At 40.7% G+C, this 22460-nt stretch overlaps 1 protein-coding gene across 1 annotated transcript in view; it reads right to left on the reverse strand.

Moving 5' to 3' along the window:
* The window catches only part of WIF1 (WNT inhibitory factor 1), a 71730-nt gene extending 50857 nt beyond the window's left edge, over positions 1 to 20873 (reverse strand). The window contains exons 1-2 of the mRNA XM_050748613.1: positions 20565 to 20873; positions 19940 to 20079 (exon numbers count right to left, since the gene is read on the reverse strand). Coding sequence (XP_050604570.1) covers positions 19940 to 20079; positions 20565 to 20712 — 288 coding nt within the window. The 5' untranslated portion in view covers positions 20713 to 20873. The remainder of the gene's footprint in view (positions 1 to 19939; positions 20080 to 20564) is intronic.
* Positions 20874 to 22460: the final 1587 nt, after the last annotated feature.

A 22460-nucleotide genomic window follows, 5' to 3' on the forward strand; every position in this document is an offset into this window, starting at 1 on the left:
AAACAAACAAAAAGGACACAAATCTTCTTAGGCGAATTAACGATATATGAATGCTCTTTTCCCATTCTTCTTTCTCCTTTTCGGTATTTTCCAAATATTTTTAAGGGTGTGCTAATTTATGATGGAAAAATGTAATGAACTTAAAACTCAGTCAGGATTCATATAAAGAAATAGTTATATCCAGGAAATTAAGTACTACAAACTTTAATGAAGTCCAGTTTATGTTCTTGATGAGTAAAATGTTTTGCAAGTTATAATTACTACAAAGACAACTAGCAATATAAAAACCTCAATTTGTAACAGAGAGACTAAATCTCAGAGTCAATTTCTCAGTTGTTTGTAAAGAGCCAAGCCAGGAATAAATGTCATGAATATCTAGAAAGAAGCTACCATTTGAGGAGGTCTTACAGTATAAGCACTAGTAATACAGTAATAGTAATTAGTAATTAATTCTGTCTACCGGCCTCAGAGTATAACTCCTAAAGTCTGTTTATTAGTCAAATTGAAGACACTGAAATCAAGCTAATAGAGAAACCAGACAAAAACTGCCTAAAATGAATTTAAGAAATTTTATTAACATTAATCTGGCAAACAGTATTTTGAAAAGTTAATTCTCTCAAAATTTGCTCTATTTTTGTTACAAGTAATTGTATTGTCCATGCTATTTTTCTTACTGTGATTTAAATTCAAATGCAAAACTAAGAACAATGCAGAAATGATAGTGACCAATCATAAATCACAGACATTTTAGAACTGGAAAAAAAAAAAACCCTATAATTTACCAATGAGGACAAAAGTGAAATACTTGTCTGAGGACTCAGATAGCTGGTGTGGGAGCTGGTCTGGGACAGGTCTCCTGAGGTCAGCTCAATGTGACACTCTGAGTCCAGAGAGTGGAACACCATTCACTTAGAGGGGCATCTGGGCATCTTGCCAGCATATCCCCCAGCTTGGGATCAGGCGGACCAGCTTTCTTTGACCGAATGACTTTCACCTAGCACTAACAGCTCATTATTACAAAGGGAAGAAAAGACCCTACTTTTTCATTGTCTACCATGTGTCAAGAATTTTGTACACATTATGCAACTGCATTTTGCTGCCATTGTAACGAGTAATTTAATTATTTCCTTTAGTACTTGAAGAAACTGAGGCCCTTAAGAGTTTAGTTGATCAAGATTTAACCTGTGCTGCCTTTTGCTTCTCTTTGATAGTAACTTCTCTCACTGGTGGGCAGTTAAGACAGAATACATGGTATACTGGTCAAAGTTCTCCAGAGAAACAGAACCAATAGGAGTTATTTATATACAGAGATTTCTTATAAGGAAATAGGCTCACATAATTATGGAGGCTGACAAGTCTCATGATCTTCATTTGGCAAGCTGGAGTCCCAGGAAAGCCCATGGTGTAGTTCCAGTCTGATGGTCCTTAAAAGTCAGTGTTTCAGCTGGAAGGCAGTCAAACAGGAGGAGTTCTCTCCCCACAGGAGGGGCAGCCTTTTAGTTCTACTCAGGCCTTCAATTGATTGTTGGAGGCCCACCCACATTAGGGAGGGCAATCTACTTTATTCAGTCTATGGATTCAAATGTTAACCTCATCCAGAAACAGAAACTCCCTCAAAGACACACACAGAATAATGTATGTGACCAAATTGGGCATCCCAAGGCCCAGTCAAGTTGACACATAAAATTAACATCACATGTGATGTTTTGCCAGTATGTTCAGTTCAGGGCCTTGGACTAGGCAGGCAAGGTCCCCAGGTGTGAATTTATGGAGGCACTCATTCCTAGGCTCATACAAGCACCCTGAGTGCCTTGCTTGCTGTGCCCTAGACCTGGCCCTCTGTCCTACCCAAAAGGGTAGTTTCAATCACATCTCTTAGCTTGCAGTGTTTCATATTGGGTGGACAACTATCTACAACCAAGTAAATACCATTTGAGAAAAGCCTTGAATATATAGAGTTTCTGAAAGAATGGATGGCAAAAAATATCTAAAATATCGAGTACAAAAATAGATGATGGGTAAGTATGTCTATGCTTACTATGTAATGAAATGGAAATCCACTTATATTTTCCACTCAAAATGTTTCCTTATAATTCGAATAGTATTTATTGACTGGGCCCTCATATATTTCTATTGAAAGGCAAAAGCCTTTCTCTAAATCACAAACACACAAATCTTTTGTGCATTATAGAAAAATGCACAAATATTAAAGATCAGGTTTCAATTATTTTACTTTTGGCTAAAGGCCACTTACTATAAATTATCAGTTATTCCTCATATTTAGTTATCTAAAGTTTCACTAATGCATGATTTTTCCTGTTTTTAGGAGGACTGAATGAACTTAACGAGATAAAATAAATGAAAGCTTTTTTTTTTTTTTTTGAGACGGAGTCTCGCTCAGTTGCCCAGGCTGGAGTGCAGTGGTGCCATCTCTGCTCACTGCAAGCTCTGCCTCCTGGGTTCACACCATTCTCCTGCCTCGGCCTCCCGAGTAGCTGGGACTACAGGTGCCTGCCACCCCGCCTGGCTAATTTTTTGCATTTTTAGTAGAGACAGGGTTTCACCATGTTAGCCAGGATGGTCTTGATCTCCTGACCTTGTGATCCGCCTGCCTTGGCCTCCCAAAGTGCTGGGATTACAGGCGTGAGCCACCGTGTGTGGCCAAAAGCATGTTTTAAATGATTAAGTACATGAAAGGTATCATTACTGTTAGCAGAATAATAGAACAACGTCTTCAATTCAGGAGAGCTGTACCAATTTACACTTCATCTCTCAGTTTATGAGTGAATGCTTCCTCAAATTCTAGACAATATTGGACATGCAATAAACTCTAAACTCAAGCCTGCAGATAACTGAGAAACCACATAAATGTTCAAACTTTGGGAATCAAAAATATTCAGCCAGTCTGGATTTTGCTCTATTTGGCTTCTGAACTAGATCTTGGATATGATGATTTGATATATATAGGACTCTATAAATGAAACTACGTTTTTAAAAATTGATTTGAGTGGACAGGTAGGCCTACCCCTGTGTAATACAGAGGTAAAATAATATACACGTATGTACATGTATCTTGGCATTTGAGTACTAGAGTTCAAACCCAGGCTCTGCAGGTGACTAAGGTGTGACCTTGGGAAAGTTGCTTAATTTCCTTGTGGCTCTAACTTCTCATGTGTTTAATGGAAATAAAAATAGTAGCTTCAAGCCCGGGTGACTTGGTGGCACCCTGTCTCTACACAAAAGTTTTTAAAAACTGGGCATGGTGGTGCATACCTGTAGTCCCAGCTACCTGGGAGGCTGAGGTGGAAGGATCGCTTGAGCCCAGGAGGTTGAGGCTGCAGTAAGCCATGTTCATGCCACTGTAATCCAGCCTGGGTGACACAGCAAGACTCCACCCCACCACCAAAAAAATGAGTGCCTTTAGTTCATAGAATTGGTCCCAGTGATAAATGAGATAATCCATGTAAATTACCTTAGAAGAGTAGCTGACAGACAGTAAATGTCCAATATATGCCGGTTCTTATTATTAGGTTAAATCACATAAAATTCAAGCATTTTGACCTATTAAAAAAGACAATTTCAAGCAAGTGCAACCAATACTTACTAAAGTCACTCTATTTTAACTTCCTCTAAAAGTATAAACTCTTCTTGGTCAGGGTCTTTATTTAAACTCACCCTCCACAGCACACAGCAGGATACCCTTCATATGTACGCAACAGAATGTCTAAATAATACAGATGAAGATTCAGAAATATTCTGATTTCAAAGAGCTCAAATTGCAATTCATCATGGATTCTGCAGTCAGACTACCTGAGTGTACACCTCGGCTCTACTGCCTACTAGCTGTGTGACCTCAGGCAAGTTATTTAACCTTTTTGTGATCAAGTTGTCATTTTTGTAAAATGAGAATATCAGTAGTGCTTATCTCATAGGGCTGTGAGAATTAAATTAAATAATGATAAAAAGTAATAAGCACAATGACTGGCACATGAGCAATACCTAATAAGCATTAACCATTTTCCTCTATTTTCTTCTGCTACTCCTCCTCCTTCCACCCCACCACCCCTTCTTCTTGTTTGGTTCATAATACAAGGTTTACAGACCAAAATATGATTTTAACATTCTGTAAGTGAGTAAATTTCTCATTCTAGCGATCAACTCTTTTCTCATTAGAGCATAAAGAGTAAAAGACCAGTAAAGTCCATCTGTGACAATTTTATACTTTTGATAAGTATTTAGGAGTCAGGGCGTAAGAAACGCAAAGCTGAATATATGAAGTAGCTGAAGAAATTGGGGGTGTTTATCATAAAGAAAAGATGATTTAAAGGGGATGGGAGTGGTCTGAAATGCCTATGGTCTGATTTCAAATAAGAAAGGGATTAAAACATACTCCAGTGACTCCAGAGGACAAGGAGAGGACCAAGACCAGGAATTACTGATGTGACCAGGATAATAGAAGTAGAGCTCCAATTGGGATTTTGGGTTCAGCTGTGTCTCTGGTAGTCTGTGGCACCCACTGGCATGCATGAGATGCCAAGGACCCACTAATGGGGAGTTCGTTTATGCAGTTGCCTAGGAAATAAGGGGGAAGGAAGTTAGAAGTACACATTTGTACTAAAAGATTCTAAGGCCTGGCCCTAAGGACCAGGCCTGATTTCTACAGGGACATGGGCTGAAGAAAATTAACATTGGTGTATTTCACTGGGATCAGGGTATTAAGCCATGTTGCCTGTATTAGTCTGTTTTGTGTTGCTATAACAGAATAGGCTGGGTAATTTTAAAAGAGTTTATTTAGCTCTTGATTGTGGTAGCTGGAAAGTCCAAGAGCATGGCACTAGCATCTGCTTGACTTCTGGTGAAGGCCTTGTGTTGTGTCACAACATGGCGGAGAAGCAGAAAGCAAGCAGGTGCGTGCCGACTAAGGGAAATGAGGGATTTTGTGGGGGCTTGGACTAGTGCACCAGGGTGTAGCTGAGAACGCTTGACCCACTTTCTAAGAACCCAGTTTCATGGAAACTAATCCAGTCTCACAAGAGCAAGCACTCACCCACTACTGTGACGCCGGTACCAATAGATTCATGAGGGATCTGCCCCCATGACCCAAACACCTCCCACCGGGCCCCACCTCCCAACACCACCACACTGGCAATTAAACTTCAAGAGGGTTTTTTGCAGGGACAAACTACACCTAAACCATTGCACTGCTTTAGGTAACAAGTGACAAAGTTCAATGCCAAATGAAGGAAAGGGGTAGACTCTTCTCCATTTCTGCACAGGACACCAAGCTGTTCTGAGGCCATAAGTCCTATAGAGAATACAGGCCAGCTTGACCCTTGCGTGTTTACAGCTTAAGAAGGATGGACAGATTGCACTCAGATCTGAGAAGCAGACTTCTCACCAGTGGCACCATGGGTCAGGATATCTCCATTCAGGATGGTGTGTGTGGAACTCTTCCAAGGACTCACAGAATTAGCTGGTCTTTGCAAGGGAAAAAGTATGAGTAAATGAAACAGAACCCCTACACGAGCAATAAGGACAGGTCAGCACTTCAGAGTACAAATGCAAGGTAGGAATCTCCAAAAGTAAGCCCACAGACTGGTAGAATCCAGGGATATTCAAGTTATACTGGGAAGACAGATTTGGACTCATTACAAAAACAACTTTCTAAGATTAACAGAATCATATATATACACATATATATGATTATATAACTCATGATTAGTTAACTCATGTGATTTAACATATATATATTTAACTCATGTGATTTAACACACACACACACACACACACACACATATATATATTATTATTATTTTTTTTGAGATGGAGTTTCACTCTTGTTACCCAGGCTGGAATGCAGTGATGTGCCTCGGCTCATTGCAACCTCTGCCCCCTAGTTTCACATGATTATCCTGCCTCAGTCTCCCAAGTAGCTGGGATTACAGGTGCTCGCTACCACACCTGGCTAATTTTTGTATTTTTAGTAGAGATGGGGTTTCACCATGTTGTCCAGGCTGGTCTTGAACTCTTGACCTCAGGTGATCCACCTGTCTCGGCCTCCCAAAGTGTTGGGATTATAGGCATGAGCCATTGCGCCCATCCCAAAAATATTTTTTAAAGCCCACCTTAATGAGCTCCCTGCCACTGGGCATGTTCAACTAGAGGCTGAGAGACCACAGTTCATTGATACTTTGGAGAAAGATTGAGCTCACTGAGTTAGATGAGCTCTGGAATCTCTTCCAATTCTGCTCTTCTATGTCTTCTAAAGATACAGCCAGAGAAGGCAAAGAAGAAATTGGATGAACATGGAGAGATAACTCAAAACTTGATTTCTGCCTAAATTTGAGCAATTACTTAAAAGAAAAAGAATATGTAATCAGTATGTAATGAATCATTCACATTTTTAATGAGGGTAAGTTCTAACTTTTGATGAGTTTTAAGTGTATCAGTGGCAATAAATTTGGGAAACTTTATTTTCCAACCTACTGAATATAGTAATGGTCTATTGAAATGAGTGAGATAAAGATCACAAATGGGCTTCTGTTATACAGAGAGCACCTGCGGGCTTAAAAAAAAATGTTGAGATGAAAAATTCCATAAAGTAACTTTTACATTGCCATCTGCTGGTTACTGCTGTAAGTGACAGCAATATAAATACAACCTCAAATCCTAATTGAGTTCTAACTGCGAATGAAAATATTGATTGCTTCAACGTGCTTCAAACATGCAGGAATCAAAGTAATTCTACATGTCTATTGGGATCCATCTGGTTATTGTCTAAAGTAGGAGATGTCCTGGCCTGGCACAGTGGCTCATGCCTGTAATCCCAGCACTTTGGGAGGCCAAGGTGGACTAATTACTGAGGTCAGGAGTTCAAGACCAGCCTGGTCAACATGCTGAAACCCTGTCTCTACTAAAAATACAAAAATTAGCTGGGCATGGTGGCTCCTGTAAACCCAGCTACTCAGGAGGCTGAAGTGAAAGAATCGCTTGAACCCAGGAGACACAGGTTGCAGTGAGCTGAGACAGCGCCATTGCATCCCAGCTTGGGCAACAGAGCGAGACTCCATCTAAAAAATAAAAAAATAAAAAAAATAAAGTAGGAGATTTCCTACCTGGACTTGGCTTCAGATGTGAATTCTCCCAGTGGTGCATCCATTATTGATACTGAAATAGCCCTTGGAAACAAGCATCCTAATAAGCCCTAAAATATACATTTATTTGGGCCTGTCTTCAGCTCCCACAAACAAGTTTCCTCAAGGGTTGTTCCAGATGTTTCATGTGGAAGAGCTGACTTGCTCTGTCACCTGGTGGTATAGTGACATTTGTCATATTCATCTCCAAAGAATTAATGGCAAGTGGAAGACAGACTATATTAGGCCCAATTATCTCAAATACATAAAAGCCATAAAGTTAAGCAGAGCAAAAGTTGTTCCACTTGTTAGTATCTTAGTTTGACAGTCTCAGGGTATGCTCTGAAGAACACCAGGAAGCCTATGCAGATAATGCACTCCTCCCCCAGCTGAGTTAACGCTCCTTTCTCAGTACTTTCATTGCACCTTGTTCATACTGCAATTATAATACGTTTAATATTGTATTGTTAGATGGGTAATATCTGTTTCTACATTAGATTGTGATCCCTTTGAGGGCAAGCATCATATCCAATTTACATTAGTCTTGTTCGTGTTCAACCTAAGCTTTGGTATTAGATAGGACCTGAATAAATATTTACTGAGTGGAGGTCACAAGAAGGAAGGGTGATAGGGAGGATGAGAAGGAGGAGGAGGATTCACTCTTCAAAATCAATGTTTCTATTCTCCACTTCATGTCTTAGCTTCAGAGTCAATTTTTTTTCAATTGTCTACTACACTTTGCAATCTGAATGTTCAGTAGGAAATATGTATCCAGGAATTTCCAAATGGATCCCCGTGTGTTTGCAGCCCAAACTGTTCTGCCTTTGCTGTAGTAATTGATTTCTTAGTTACGACATCATTATCCATGCAACAGTCTCAGAGCCATCCTCTATTCCCTCATTTCCATTAACACCTATGCTCAATAAGTCCTGTTGATTGCACTTTCCCTCCCTCTCCACTGCCTGCCTTAGTTCAGGTGCTCCTCACCTTTCGTGGTATCTCAGATAATTTCCTAATTGGCTCTTTGTCCTTAGTCAAGCATCCCATCATCTACCTCCATCTGTCACCAATGTTACCACTCATAGACAGAACTGTTGAATATCCCTGGACTTTACCAGTCAATAGGCTTACATTTAGAGAGTCCTACCTTACATTTATACTCTGAAGTGCTAACTTGTCCCTTCTATTGCTCCTGTAGTAACTCTGTTTCATTTACTCTTACTTTTTCCCTTGCAAAGACCAGCTAATTCTGTGAATTCAGATACAACATTATTATCTACTTTTAAGCATTCAATGACTCTGATTATCTATAAGACAAAGTCAACTGTGGCATACCTAAGTTGTCATAATCTTTCCCAAACTTATTTCTTAGACCCATATTCCTCAGTTCTGTTCCATAAAACCTACTGTTCTAAATAATTGTCATTTTCCAATTACAACAATGATTCTCAGTTATATGTACTTCCCTATGGGTTATTCATTATACTTAAAGTGCTCACCTCAACCCCACCTGCCTTGGCCACTCTGCCTACTAAACATCTTTCACGACTCAGGTCTGCTGTTACCTCCTTGGTGATGTCTTCTCCAGCAGGTAAGTAATTGCAAATTTACCTAATCAGGAGCAAAATCCTCAGCTTTATATTCCCATAGCATCTTTCTTAGGGCATTATGACCTATATGAAGTCTCTCTACAAATTAGGTGGAAGTTCCCCCTCTGGACAGAGGCAGCTCTGTATCCAAACTTGAGAAGTGAGGTGTGGGCTGGATTTCAGCTCCCACTTGCCCCTTTGGTTGGGTTCCCATATACATACATAAGTTACTATGATTGCCTTAATGATGCCACAGTCTTCTCTCCAGCTGGTGACTTCCTGAAGCCAGTTAGATCAGTTAAAACTCGTATTCTTAGGACCAAGGACATAGTAAGCACTGAAAAATGTTCTTTGAATTGTTGTTTTTTGGAATGAGAAGATATTCCAAAAGTTGTCAGAGCAGATCTGAGGAAAGTCTCTGAAATATATAAATATGTAGTGTATATAAATAGGTAAGTGTTCTTACCTATGTGATCTTGGGCAAGTAACTTAATTTCCTTCTTCTCTTGTTTCCTGGTCTACAAATTGGGGATAATAAGAAATGCCTGTCTCAGGTTACTATGAAGATTCACTGAGAGGTGATCTGTAAAGCACTCAGAAGAGTGCCTGGCCCAGAGTATATACCATGTAACTAATGACAGTAATAGGATACACAAAGGGTATTCGGAGGTGAATCTTTTAAAATTTGGCAACAAATAATACAATTTTGGAGAAGAGAATCTTTATGCTTCGATTTCTGAAAATCTGAAGACAGATCGTGCATTTGTAGAAATATATTACTATTAATGTTAAATGACTGCAGATGTTTTAGTTCAGAGATAGAATCATAACATTTTAGAATTTGAAAGTTTAGAGATAATCCAAATAGCTTTTCTTATACATAAAAGTGTTGGGGCCCAAATGGGATAAGTGACCTTTCCACAGTGTTTCTCCATCTGGCCCTGACCACATGTCCAGCCTCATGTCATCATCTCTCCCCTACCCCCAGCCCCCAATGTTCTCCTTTCCACACACCAAGTCCCAGCCTCATTAACATTTCCCAGAATGCACTTTCACAACTCTGTTGCCCCTGCTTGTGATAGCCTTTCTCCCTGTGCCTTCCTCCCATCTCAGCTCATTAAACAACTTCACGAACATCCTTTGAGCTCCAGTTCCACTGTTACATGTCTCCTCGGTGAAGCCTTCCTCTACTCCCCCAGCCCAAACTAGGTGCATTAAACCCCCAGCCCAAACTAGGTGCATTAAACCTAAAACTAGGAGCTCTGTGTTCATACATTTATTTCGCACTTGTCAGAGCAAGGGCTCTGGATCCTGGCTGCCCAGGTTTAAATCCCAGCTCTGACACTTACTAGTTGTGTGACCCTGGTCCTCTGTGCCTCAGTTGCCTTATCTGTCCAATGGGAATCATAATGAGACCTACCTCGCTTATTCATTCAGTCAACAAATAATTATCAGCTGCCTACTATGTGCCAGGAGCTGTTCCAGGACCTGGAGATATATGATGAACAGGACCAAGCCCTTGTCCTTACATTGAATGGATGAGTTAATCAATTAAAACCTATTATAATCAAGTATTACCATTATTCTAAGAGCCATGAAGAAATATACAGTAGAGTAGGAGACTCAGAGTGATGGAAGGAATGGTGGCTGTTTTATTAGAGAGGGGAGTCAGGGGAAGCCTCTCAGAGGAGTGACATTTAATCAGAGACATAGGGGAAGCCAGGGAGCAAGCCCTGCAGAAATCTGAAGGGAGTGCATTCTAGGCAGAGAAAGCTTCACGTGCAAAGGCCCTGAGGCAGGAAAGGTGAGCTTGGGGTTGGGAGACAGGATAGCTAACAGGGCTATTGCCAAGTCAGTGAACCAGAGCAGAGGAAATGAGGCACTCCTTATTTCTGGCACCAAGATTTTCAGATTTTTATCTTCTAAATATTTCTCCAACCTGTTTTTTCCTCCTCTTCAACCCTGATCTCCTCTCAATCCCAGATTTCTCTCCTTACAGTTGAGCTACCCTCAAAACTACCCTCCACTCTGTGACGGGATAATCTAAACATGTATCTCCAACCCCATTTTCCACTGCTTTCTAATTTTTCATTATCTGACCTGCCACTGCTTATAGACTAAAGTCCCAGATGCCTTCACATGATGGACAAACACCTCTAGAAGATAGCCCTGATTACCTCTCCACTTCCTACCTTGTACTGGACACTCCAACCACACCAAAGTACCAGTTCCCCCAGAAAACTCTATTTCTGGTCTTTATGCCTTGCCTCAAGCTGTTTCCTTTCCCTAAAAACCATCCCCTCTTCCACATTTTTGCTTGGCTAACTCAATAGTGAGACTCAGCTCTGGAGTTACTTCTCCTCTATGCCCACATCATCCCCTGGGAGTACTTCAGTACTTCTACAACATCACTTTGCAGGAATCGTTAAGAGGATATGCTTATATATCTGTTTCTCCAGTTAGCTTCTAATTTTCTCAAGAGCAGAGAACTAGTTCTTAATCATGTTTTACCCCCAGGGCATGATTTGTGTTCTGGCCCAGGGCAGCTAAGCAAACTACATTCATCTCCTTTCTCATGCTGCCAGCTTTAGGAACTTACCCTCCTGCCACTGTCCCTTTGTCCCAGACCTACAACACACAGCTGCCCTGTGAGATTTTATTCAGGTGAATGGGTTTCAAAAGATGCCTAACAATTTCCAAGATTCTTTCATCACATTCATCTAAAAAATCCAAAAAGAAGAAAAAATGTACAGTTCAGAAGGACAGACATCCATATGTCTAGCTGAGAAAAACAGGGAAGGACAGTAATTGTCCTGTGACTTTAGAGTTTGTGCTAATAGTAAGTTTTAAAAGGAAATCAAATATTTGAAGATGCAGGCTTATTTTAAATAAATCCGTTTCCAGTGTTCAGCTTCTCATTTTGTAAACTTAAGGATCACTTGCCAACTTTAATTTCTATACTTCTCTTGTACTTTTCCTGGTACTTAAAAAGGCAGTGTAGAAGTTGAGAATAGATGCTAAGTCAATTCTTTTTCCAATTAACATATTATTTTCCTTATTTAAGCTCCCTTTTATGTTATGTTCAAAGTTCTAGACTCCATTAAAAAATGAAATTAGTTTTCGTTCTATGTACACACAAAAATAATTTTTTTATAGTTCCAGGCTCTAATCTCACACACACACACACACACACACACACACACACACACACACCCCATCCTGGAGCTGAGAGGTGAGACTAATCATTGCAACTCTTTTGAAAGTTTATTAAGAAAGAAGAGCTAAATGAGGGTTGTGGAAAAACTGTTGCCGACCCAACACATACTCAACAATTTACTCAATACAAATTTGCAAGATGTTGCGTCTACTCTATCCAAAGCCAAGAAGAGAGAAACTTCCCTGAGTTGTTTCTATCTTCTACTTCTCTTCCCCGAGACTCTCTCTCCATTATTTGGCCCTGACCTCCCTTCACTGGGCTTCCATTACTTTTCAGATGAGATACAAAGCCCCTTAAGATCACCTAGAATATGTTTTCCCCTCTAAGACCTCTAAGCATTAGGACAGCCTGAGATCTCCCCTGGGAAGGCATTTTCCTCCCTTGTTGATGGGACTCATCCTTTGGGATTAATTCAAACATCACCTGCTCAGTGAGCTCAGCGAAGTGGCCCCGGCTCCCTTCCTTCCCCTGGCAGGAAGAAGAGTGGCTTCCTTTGGCCCCCCAGCCAATCCTGTACTTCCTAACCTCATTTGGATGAGTGAGATTAATATTTGTTTTCTAGAGTACAAGCTCCTAGAGGGCAGGTACTGGGTTTATTTCTCTTTGTATGCTCTGCACCTAGCTCTGTATTTGTTGATTAAGTGCTTGAGTCGGAGAGAAAGGCTGCACGGGAGAACAACTTGCCATCCACCAAAGTTCTATAGGAATGTAAGCAAGTTACTCACATGTAACTTTACGGAATTGGCTAAATTACTGCAGTAAAAGAATCCCTGAACTGACAAGGCCTCCTCCAGAGGTCCGGCAACAGGATAAGGGATATTTTCGCTGAACTAAGTCCTCAAAGTTTTTCCCTAACCACACCCATCTTATTCATCAGGGACAATTAAGTTAAATCAGTTCGATCCAAAACAAAATGCTTTATTGGATATCATACCTTTCTGCTTCACCACAACAATTTCAAAGATTTTATTTGTGCAAGCCATTTAGAATCAGGAATAAATAGGGAGGGTGCCAGTGGAGGGTTTGTTTACATGCTTTTACACCACCGTGAAAGGAAGACATAGCAGAGTTTACATATATGCCATGTAAATTGCCATCAAACCAGATGTGGCTTACAAGGTACCTTGTAACTCATCTCCTTTAAGCAATAAAGGCCTTTTTTCCTTCTGGCAAAAGTTTGAGAAACTTACTGCTGTTTTCTATCAGCAGATACAACAGATGGCTGGCACATGCCTGCTTTGCTAAATGAAATGGGCTTTCTGCAGAATTACTCTTTGATCCCTAGTGGCATGTCTACAACACCACAATGCAAAATACCACAGCATAGCAGAATCTAAACATTAAAGGTTTAAAGTTGTGCTTTTGATATGAGTACCTCCTGAAAAAAAATCATGCCCACAGTATGTAAACATATTCACATTCCCACTTTGAAACCATGGAACAGGGGTCAGAAAATGAGGCATTTCCTCTATTTGGTGACATAAAACCACTACTAAGGTATGATGGCAAACCCCTGGAGTGCAAAGGTATGAAACCACTTGGGTCGTAACTACCAAAACAATCATAACTCTATTAGGAAAAAATGTAGACAGTACACATTAAGGGAGTTCTGTGATAATAAGTGTTACCATAACTGCAGGGTTGGAAAGAAGTGTTTAAGGGTGTTTGACAGTTCCTTTGAAGTTGGAGGGGGAATTCTTGAATTAAAATTTACCCTATTTTTTATTTTTTTGGTTTATGTCAAAGGGAGAAAGAAAGGGGAAAAAAATACTTTTAATATAAGTCTCTAACTCCAGTCCAATGGGAAACTTGAGATTGCAAACTGTAGCCAATGTAATGGGACCAGTGTTACATCATATCAAACACTATATTACAGAAACAGATCAGTAGGATGATTCTGTTTTTTATAAAATTAGCAATTATGTGAGTCCATTGTCAGATAAATGGCCTGTTTCTGTTTTCCCTTTTTTCCAATGGTGCTTTTCTCACTTTAAAGCTGAATTTGGATGATACTGACTGGAATCATTCACAAAGATACCAGTATCCAGACAAAGTTCTTAAGCCTTTGTTGTATTTGATTTTTAAATTATTATTGTTGTTACTTCTGACAGTTTTCAATAATTCAAGAAGTTTTTTTAAATTGATAGGGAGCTAGGCTAGTGTCACTAACTCATTTGTAACAAACTTTACATGTAGGAAAATGTTTCACTTGATACGCTGTCTCTTCAGCATATCTAATATTTTCTATTTTCGGTGGTTATACATAAAAACAAACACATTCCTGCAGTTTAACTCCATAAAGCCAGTTATTATACAATATACACATGACCTCCCACATCCCCAGGGCAGCAGACAAAATTCTCCTGTTCTTCTCCTGTATCCACAGCAACACTTCAGTTTTGTTTTTAAACATCTGTAGATTCAGAAAAATGAAGCTACCCCACTGACTTTTAGTGGTTATAAGAATTCTGCACACTATACACTAGAAAAAGCTCACTTTAAGATCTGGACCTGTTGGTACAGATGTCTAGAGCTTGCCTAGCAATCCAGGTGGTAGGTTTGAAATTAATATTGGTTGATTATCATCACTCAGAGAATTTCTATTCCATAGACACCAATTTCACTCCAACCCTTGCCATCTATCTTAGAAATCCAGGCCCTTGGTCACAAGGAGGTTGGAAAGCTAGTACAGATGGCTCAGCATAAATCCACTGTCACTGCTAAAACAAAATGAAACAAAATAAAACAAAACAAAAGCAACATCAAAAGAGATGCCCTGTTGTTAACTAAGTACTAGATTCATAGTACCTTAGCATACTTAGGCAGGTGATAGAACATATTATAGTTATCAAGATCAAGTTTATGAGACCCTTGTAAGTAAAGATCTATTTATATAACCTACCTAAATAAAAACATTTTGGTCTTACACCAAATTGGTTCACATGGAAATCAGCAGTGGTATCCTAATGTTTGATTCTGATTTGTCTAACAAAACTTCTCATTAAATTTTTACTTGAAAGTCATTGGGCTTAGAAAGGGTTATTTTCCAAATAAAATGTTTAATTAGTGCCTTATTTAGAAAAACTAAAATTATTGCTCATGGCCCCTGCCTGTCTCAAATTTAGAGAAAAAGAATAAAGCATGCCTCATTGAAAAATATCATCTATTGAAAAGCTTTATACAAGGATAAAGAGTATTTTCCCGTAATTACTAAAAATCCATTAAGGCTAAGCTTTTGCAGTAGAAATTCTTCTCTCATCTAAAAGCCTTGAGAAGAGGCATGTCAGAAAATGAGTATCAGGTTAAATGGAGACAAAGTTGTCCATGAAAAATGGGAATTGCAGGGAGAGGGAGAATTCAGGAAAAATGATTTCAGGCAAGAAAGATTTGGGCAGACCTCAAAAGAAATTGATGAGAATCTGATGAGCATTAATAAATTCTTTGGTCTCCATAGTTACGATGACCCATGACAGTCATTGGTGTTATCATTTTGTTGAGTGATAAGCAGTGTAAAAATGATACCAGATAATAAATTATTTATAATACAAAATATCATACAATTTTAAACTCACACACTTTTTATACACATTTGATGTAAAATATTTTTTAAAATTATAAATGAATTCATTGTAGAAAAACCAAAACATAATAGATGAAGATGTAACTGGTATTTACATCTTGCAAGATCAGATGTTGAGCGAATGATTTTTTCTATGTCTGCCAACTTATTTTGTAATGGAATCAAACAGAATACACTATATTATAGACCAGGGGTCCCCAACCCTTGGGCCACATATCAATGCCGGTCCATGGCCTGTTAGGAACCAGGCCGCAAAGCAGGAGGTGAGCAGTGGGTGACTGTTCCCCATCGCTTGCATTACCTCCTGAGCTCTGCCTCCTGTTAGATCGGCAGTGGCATTAGGTTCCCATAGAACTGTGAACCCTGTTGTGAACTGCACATGTAAGGGATCTAGGTTATGCACCTTTTATGAGAATCTAATGCCTGGTCATCTGTCACTGTTTCTCATCACCCTCAGATGGAACCATCTAGTTGCAGGAAAACAACTCAGGGCTCCCACTGATCCCACATTATGGTGAGTTGTATAATTATTTCATTATATATTACAATGTAGTAATAATAGAAATAAAGTGCACTATCAATGTGATGCACTTGAATCATCCTGAAACCATCACCCTTCCCCGGTTCATAGAAAAATTGTCTTCTGCCAGGCGTGGTGGCTCACGCCTGTAATTCCAGCACTTTTGGGAAGCCGAGGTGGGTGGATCACAAGGTCAGGAGTTCGAGACCAGCCTGGCCAACATGGTGAAACCCCGTTTCTACTAAAAATACAAAAATCAGCTGGGCGTGGTGGCACGTGCCTGTAATCCCAGCTACTCAGGAGGCTGAGGCAGGAGAATCGCTTGAACCTGGGAGGCAGAGGTTGCAGTGAGCCAAGATCACCCCACTGCACTCCAGCCTGGGCGACACAGCGAGACTCTGTCTCAAAAAAAGAAATAAAAAAATAAAAAAATAAAATTGTCTTCCGTGAAACCAGACTTTGGTGCCAAAATGGTTGGGGACCACTTTTATAAACTACTTAATTTGCATGAGAATCTTCCCATGGCCCCAAATGGATGTCTAGAATATCCTTATAACTGCTTCATTTTATTCTTCTGCCACTATTGCTGGACCCTAAGTTGTATCTATTTTTTAATTTTTATAAACATCATGATGAGGAACACTCTTGGACCTAAATTTTTATTTATGTCTGTGCTTATTTCCTTGGCATGAATCTCTGGATGTAAAATTGTCCAGTCAAAAAGTCTATATCCTGCCTTTTGCCATCAGAGTCTAACAGCCCTGCAAAAAAATTAACATGCACATCAGCAGCATATGATAATGCACTGTTCTCCACATACTAAAACCACTTCTAAAAGATCTGACCAAGTTGATGTGGGGAAATGAATTTCACTGTAATTTTTATTTGCATTTGTTGGAAGTGGAACATGAGATGCATTTTTAGTGGCCCAAGAACACTTTGGGTTACTGTAATGGTCCCCCATCTTTTGGGCCCCAGGGGCTGGTTTTGCAGAAGACATTTTTTCCATGGACCAGGAGGTGGAGGAATAATTTCTGGATGCTTCAAGCACATCATATTTATCATGCACTTTATTTCTTTTATTATTACATTGTAATATGTAATAAAATAAGCATACAACTCACCATCATGTATAATCAGTGGGAGCCCTAAGCTTGTTTTCCTGCAACTAGACGGTCCCATCTGGAGGTGATGGGAGACAGTGACAGATCATCAGGCATGAGATTCTTACAAGGAGTGTGCAGCCTAGATCCCTCGCATGTGCAGTTCACAATGGGGTTCACAATCCTTTGAGAATCTTATGCTGCTGCGGATCTGACAGGAGGCGGAGCTTAGTCAGTAAGGCGAGTGATGGGGATCATCTGTCAATACAGACAAAGCTTCAGTCACTCGCCTGCCACTCACCTCCTGCTGTGTAGCCCAGTTCCCAACAGGCCATGGACCAGCACTGGTCTGTGGCCCAGAGGTTGGAGACCCTTCATTACTGGACCAATAATTTATTGGAAGTAAGTAACACCTTACTGCTTCTGTAAGGTCTTCAATCCTGAGGTTATTTTAATGTTGTCCACATGTTGCTAAAACACTTAAATATAAAATTTAAAACTTCATTAATCAGCTATGTGTTTTGTTTATGTATTGCTGAAATGCCTAAACATTTGATATCATTTGGATGAAATAATCAGATAATGAAATGAAATTTTCATTTTCCATGTAAATGTTTTGATGTGGTTTGGCTTTAGCCATAGATGTTTCAAAATACTTAATTGGTATTGAAGTCATTTTTCCCATCTTCAGAATTTCTGTGCATTTCAAAAATGATGGTGCTGGGATCACATAACTTTAGTGAGCAAAATTAGCCATACTTAAATGATATTAAAAATAAAAAAATAATATTTTAAAGCATCTTGCTGCTTGGTATTGTGTAGATTATTCCCCCTTCCCACATTTTCCTCAGAAAGCAGATTTTATGTAGTAAGTTGTGGTAACCTATTCAAAGCCGAATGAGTAGAGAGAGAAAGGTAGCTTAATTGAGGTGCTAACATTGTCTTGCATCATTAGATCATCCACATAGGTGAGCAACACTCAAGCAGGAGAAAAAAATATTACAAACTTCATCTTCATGCCAGTTCCACTCTCCTCCCTAATCCCCTACAGGACATATTCCCAAGATTGTATGACATGTCAGTCCATTTTGTACTCACCAATATGCCAATATTTGCACACAAGCATTATACTATTAAGCAATAGGGGAAGCAACATGGAATTTAAGCCTTTGCTTCCAATTCTATTCTTCAGCAAACATAAGTGAGAAAGAGATAGAGAGAGGAGGGAGGGAGGGAGAGAGGGACGGGGGTAGGGGGAGAGAGAGAGAGAGAGCGAGAGAGAGCTATTGGCACTTTCTGCTTCTCCTACAGTTAACCAGTTACCAAATCCTTTCAGCTGGAGGGGTGCAGTTCAAGCTACCTTTTAGTAGTTCTTATGAACCCATAAAGGTATAGGTTAAAAAATGTCTTTTCAGAAATATAGAATTAATTGGCCATTTAGTTAATGACCATCTGATGAGTGGTCGACCACAAGTAAACAGATTCAGCTGAAAAGGAGATAATGAAAGGCCATTCATTGGTTTATTACTGATTTCACAATATTCCCCACTTAATTGTTTATAAAGTATCTATGAAGAGGGACTTGTAGGGAGGAAAGGAATAATTTCCCTATAGAGCAATAAAAACCTCAATGACCCTATCTGCAAAATGGGGGTATTAACAGCAGATGACTTTCCTGTTATAAACCTCAATGAATCCAAAACCTCAATTTTTTTTTAACCACATAGCAATGGAAGTGTTGAAGGGCCTAGATTTGATCTATTTCAGAAGAAGAAGAAAAAGATAACAGACTTGAGGGGAAAAAGACAGCTAAAATGGTCATGTCTATACCATAACAGGTAATTAGAGGGAAACAAAGTGGTTTCTCAATTCAAAATAGTTATTTTTTTATGAAGTGTTTTCTGTATCACATTCTTCTTGAAAATAATCATTTAAGGAACTTTAGAATAAAAAGACCTCAAAATGTGGTTTTAATTATAATTATAATGATTTTCATAGTAGACACATTTTACCAACTAATAAGCTAAAGAATTTATTACTTACCATTTGTCCTCTAAAGTAAATTCTCCAATTGTACAAAAGAAATTAAATTCACATAAGCATTTTATTCTTTCTTTCTAAAATTAGAAGCCATAAAATGAACAAAAAGTAACATATAAAAGATGCTAATGTGCTAAGGAATAAAAGGAATGCTTCTTCATAAAAAATAGATTGCAGTTTTCTTTTCCATATGAAAGCATTTAAAATGGTAACTTGAAAACATAGGCTGCAATATTTTACAACTTTCTTACATGACACCTTATGGATCTAACTTCTACCAGAAATATGCAACATTCATATTCCAGTGAATAACATTCAACATACTGGCTTTTTAAAAGTGCACAGTGTCAGAAATACTTATAGACTTTAAAATTTGTTGTAAAGTATAAAGAATGTCACAAATGATTAGAAACTACTATGGGAAAAGAGTCTTTTAAGTATGTTAAATTTTAATGTCAATGATTACAGAAACACAGTGATGTTGGTATTGGAGATCTTTATATTTCCAGCAGCCTCAGGACACTGAGTCTTATCAGAATAGTGGGCTTAGGCACATGGCTTACTCTTTTTTTTTGAAAATCATTAATTTATATGGCAACTTGAAATAAATGGAAATTAATTCTTTGTTTGCTTTGGCAATCAGATGAGAAATTTCTCTTAATAACTGTAAAATGTGCCAGGCTACATACTGTACAGTACTATTTCCACCTGCCATAAGGCAGTGGAAATATTAAAGGGTAATTTTCTCAGAACTTACCTGCCCTGCAGCTTGCCAGGTAAAATTCATGGAATGGATATTGACAGGAATAGCTGGCATTCTCTGTTGCGCTTTTCTGAAATCATGTGTAAAAGGTGCCATTTTCCCCTCTGAAACAATCAGGATATCTTCTTCAAATCCTGGTTTTTAAAATAATACAACGATCAAATCAGGTAGACTTGAAATCATCTAAATCAGAAGTTTCAAGCAAAAAGAAAACTAAATAATTAGTATGGGTCATTTTTGTTCACAAGGCATCTGCCTTCGGTACCATCAGCGCTACTAAGATTAATTGTCCTCCGTGGATGATGAGAATGATGTCAACAGACCCATGCTTTCAGGGAAAAGGGATGGACATGGAGTTAACCGATGCAAACAAATGCTGGGTGCATCTAAAAACGCAGGGCTATAAAAATTAACAACAGCACGATCAGAACACTAGATCAGCTTTGGTTTCTTAAAACAGAAGTTTATAAGCTTTCAGATGGAAAATCTCTAATTAAAAGGTGGGAACACTCTTTTATGGAAATTAAGTTTTAAAACACACGAAATGCAGGTATCCCTCCTTCTTGAAGAGTGGAGAGAGGACACAGGCAGGGGAAGGCGCTGGACGCGGGGGCCTTACCTATGAGTACTCTCGCCTGGTGAGCATCGATCCACAGGTACAGGCTCTCCTCCCGCGGCTGCCCGGCCTCCGCCCGCAGTGCCAGCAGGCACAGGAGGATGCTCCAGAGCCAGAGAGCGGCGGCAGCGAAGGCGCTCCTCCGGGCCATGCTGCTCAGGACCTCCTTGCTGCGGGGGAAACTCCTTGTGCCGCACCTACGCAACCTGAGGCCGTCAGATCCTCAGCTGCGCTGCAGCTCCCTCAGCCAGAGCTGTTCCCGCTTAGACGGCTGGGAGCGTCGCTTCCCAGCCTGGGTGCCAAGGAGCCTGCGAGAGCAGGAGGAGGAGGGGGCAGGCAGGACGGGGGAGGCGGGGGGGAACCAGCGGGGCGTGAGCCGTGCAAGAAGATGGGGCGCGGGCGGGAGTGGGGGTGGCAGAGACGTAAGACTGGCAAAGCTGGCGAGGCCGGCAGTCAGCGGGGCAAATAGAGCGAGAACAGAAGAGCGGGAAGGGCTGGCGCAAGCGAGGTGCGAGCGAGTGGTGCCTGCAAAGCCCGGGCGGCCGCCACTTGGGGGCGCTGTGGGGTCCCCCGGGGGCGGGGCCGCGCGGGACCCCCGAGTCAGCGTTCACAGCGCGGTGAGCCCAGTGGAGCGCACGCGGAGTGGGCGTGTAGGGCTGGCGAACCCGGAGAAGGGCACTCAGAGACCCCTGGGACGTCACTTGCCTCGGGCCAAGGGAGGCTTCGGGGGAGGGAAATGGAGAAAGCGGACAATGCTGGGCTTGACTGAGCGCTGATGATGGTGATGGTGAAGAGGGTGATGACTCCTGTTCCTCCTCCCGCGCTGACTGAAGGCGCAAATTGCCCATCGTCTCCCTTTCAGCCGGCAGGATTCCTCTCTCCGCCAACCCTATGCGCTCTGTTCTGCGATTGGCTGACACTTTGCGCGTTCCCAAGCAGCTAAAACTCGAGGCTCCACTGTCCGGTGGTCTGATCGCAGGCGCTGGTCTTGGCTCGAGGGGCAGGGCGTTCAGCTGCTACTTGCCCGACACCCAGCAGTTGGGGAGGCCCGTCTGTCTCCCTGATAACGCGGCAGTGCCCGAAGAGTGCCCTGGGCCCTGGATGATAGCTGTACACGACCCTGCGGGGTAGGGCTCCACTAACGTCGTGGATATCTTCACGTTTGCTGATATTTTTTAGAAGTTGCTGAATTCGGCCCGGCTCACGCCTGTAATCCCAGCACTTTGGGAGGCCAAGGCGGGCGGATCGCCGGAGGTCAGGAGTTCGAGACCAGCCTGGCCAAAGTGGTGAAACCCCGTCTCTACTAAAAATGCAAAAATTAGGTGGGCGTGGTGGCGGTGACCTGTAATCCCAGCTGCTCGGGAGGCTGAGGCAGGAGAATCGCTTGAACCAGGAGGTGGAGGTTGCGGTGAGCCAAGATCGTGCCCTGCACTCCAGCCTGGGCGACAGAGCTAGACTCCGTCTCAAAAAAAATATCAATCAATAAATAAAATAATATATTTTTTAAAAATTGCCGAATTCACAGGTGCATGGGGGCAAAACCAAGGCTCTGGCCTCGTCTGTGAGAAGCATGCTTGGCCGGCAGTGGTCTGCAGCATAACCTATCCACCTGGCCCAACAGAAAGAACTTATTTTTGCCTCCTGCCTAATTCCTTGGATGTGCAAAGAAAACGGAAGCAAAAGGGTTTTTTTTTTTGTTTGTTTGTTTTGTTTTTAATTAAAAAAAAAAACTTAGAAAGTCTTCGGACTCAGAAAAGGTTCATTTACTGGTCTTTGTTCTTTAGTACCCGATGCTGTGACAAATGCCTCAAGGATCAAATGTCTGAGGCTGGGCGTGGTGTTTCAATCAGTCCTTTGTAGAGTAGCAGATGCCTCAAGAGGGAAAAACAAACAGAAACA

The sequence above is a fragment of the Macaca thibetana genome, chromosome 11 (genome assembly GCF_024542745.1).
Source record: "Macaca thibetana thibetana isolate TM-01 chromosome 11, ASM2454274v1, whole genome shotgun sequence".
Taxonomy (NCBI): domain Eukaryota; kingdom Metazoa; phylum Chordata; class Mammalia; order Primates; family Cercopithecidae; genus Macaca; species Macaca thibetana.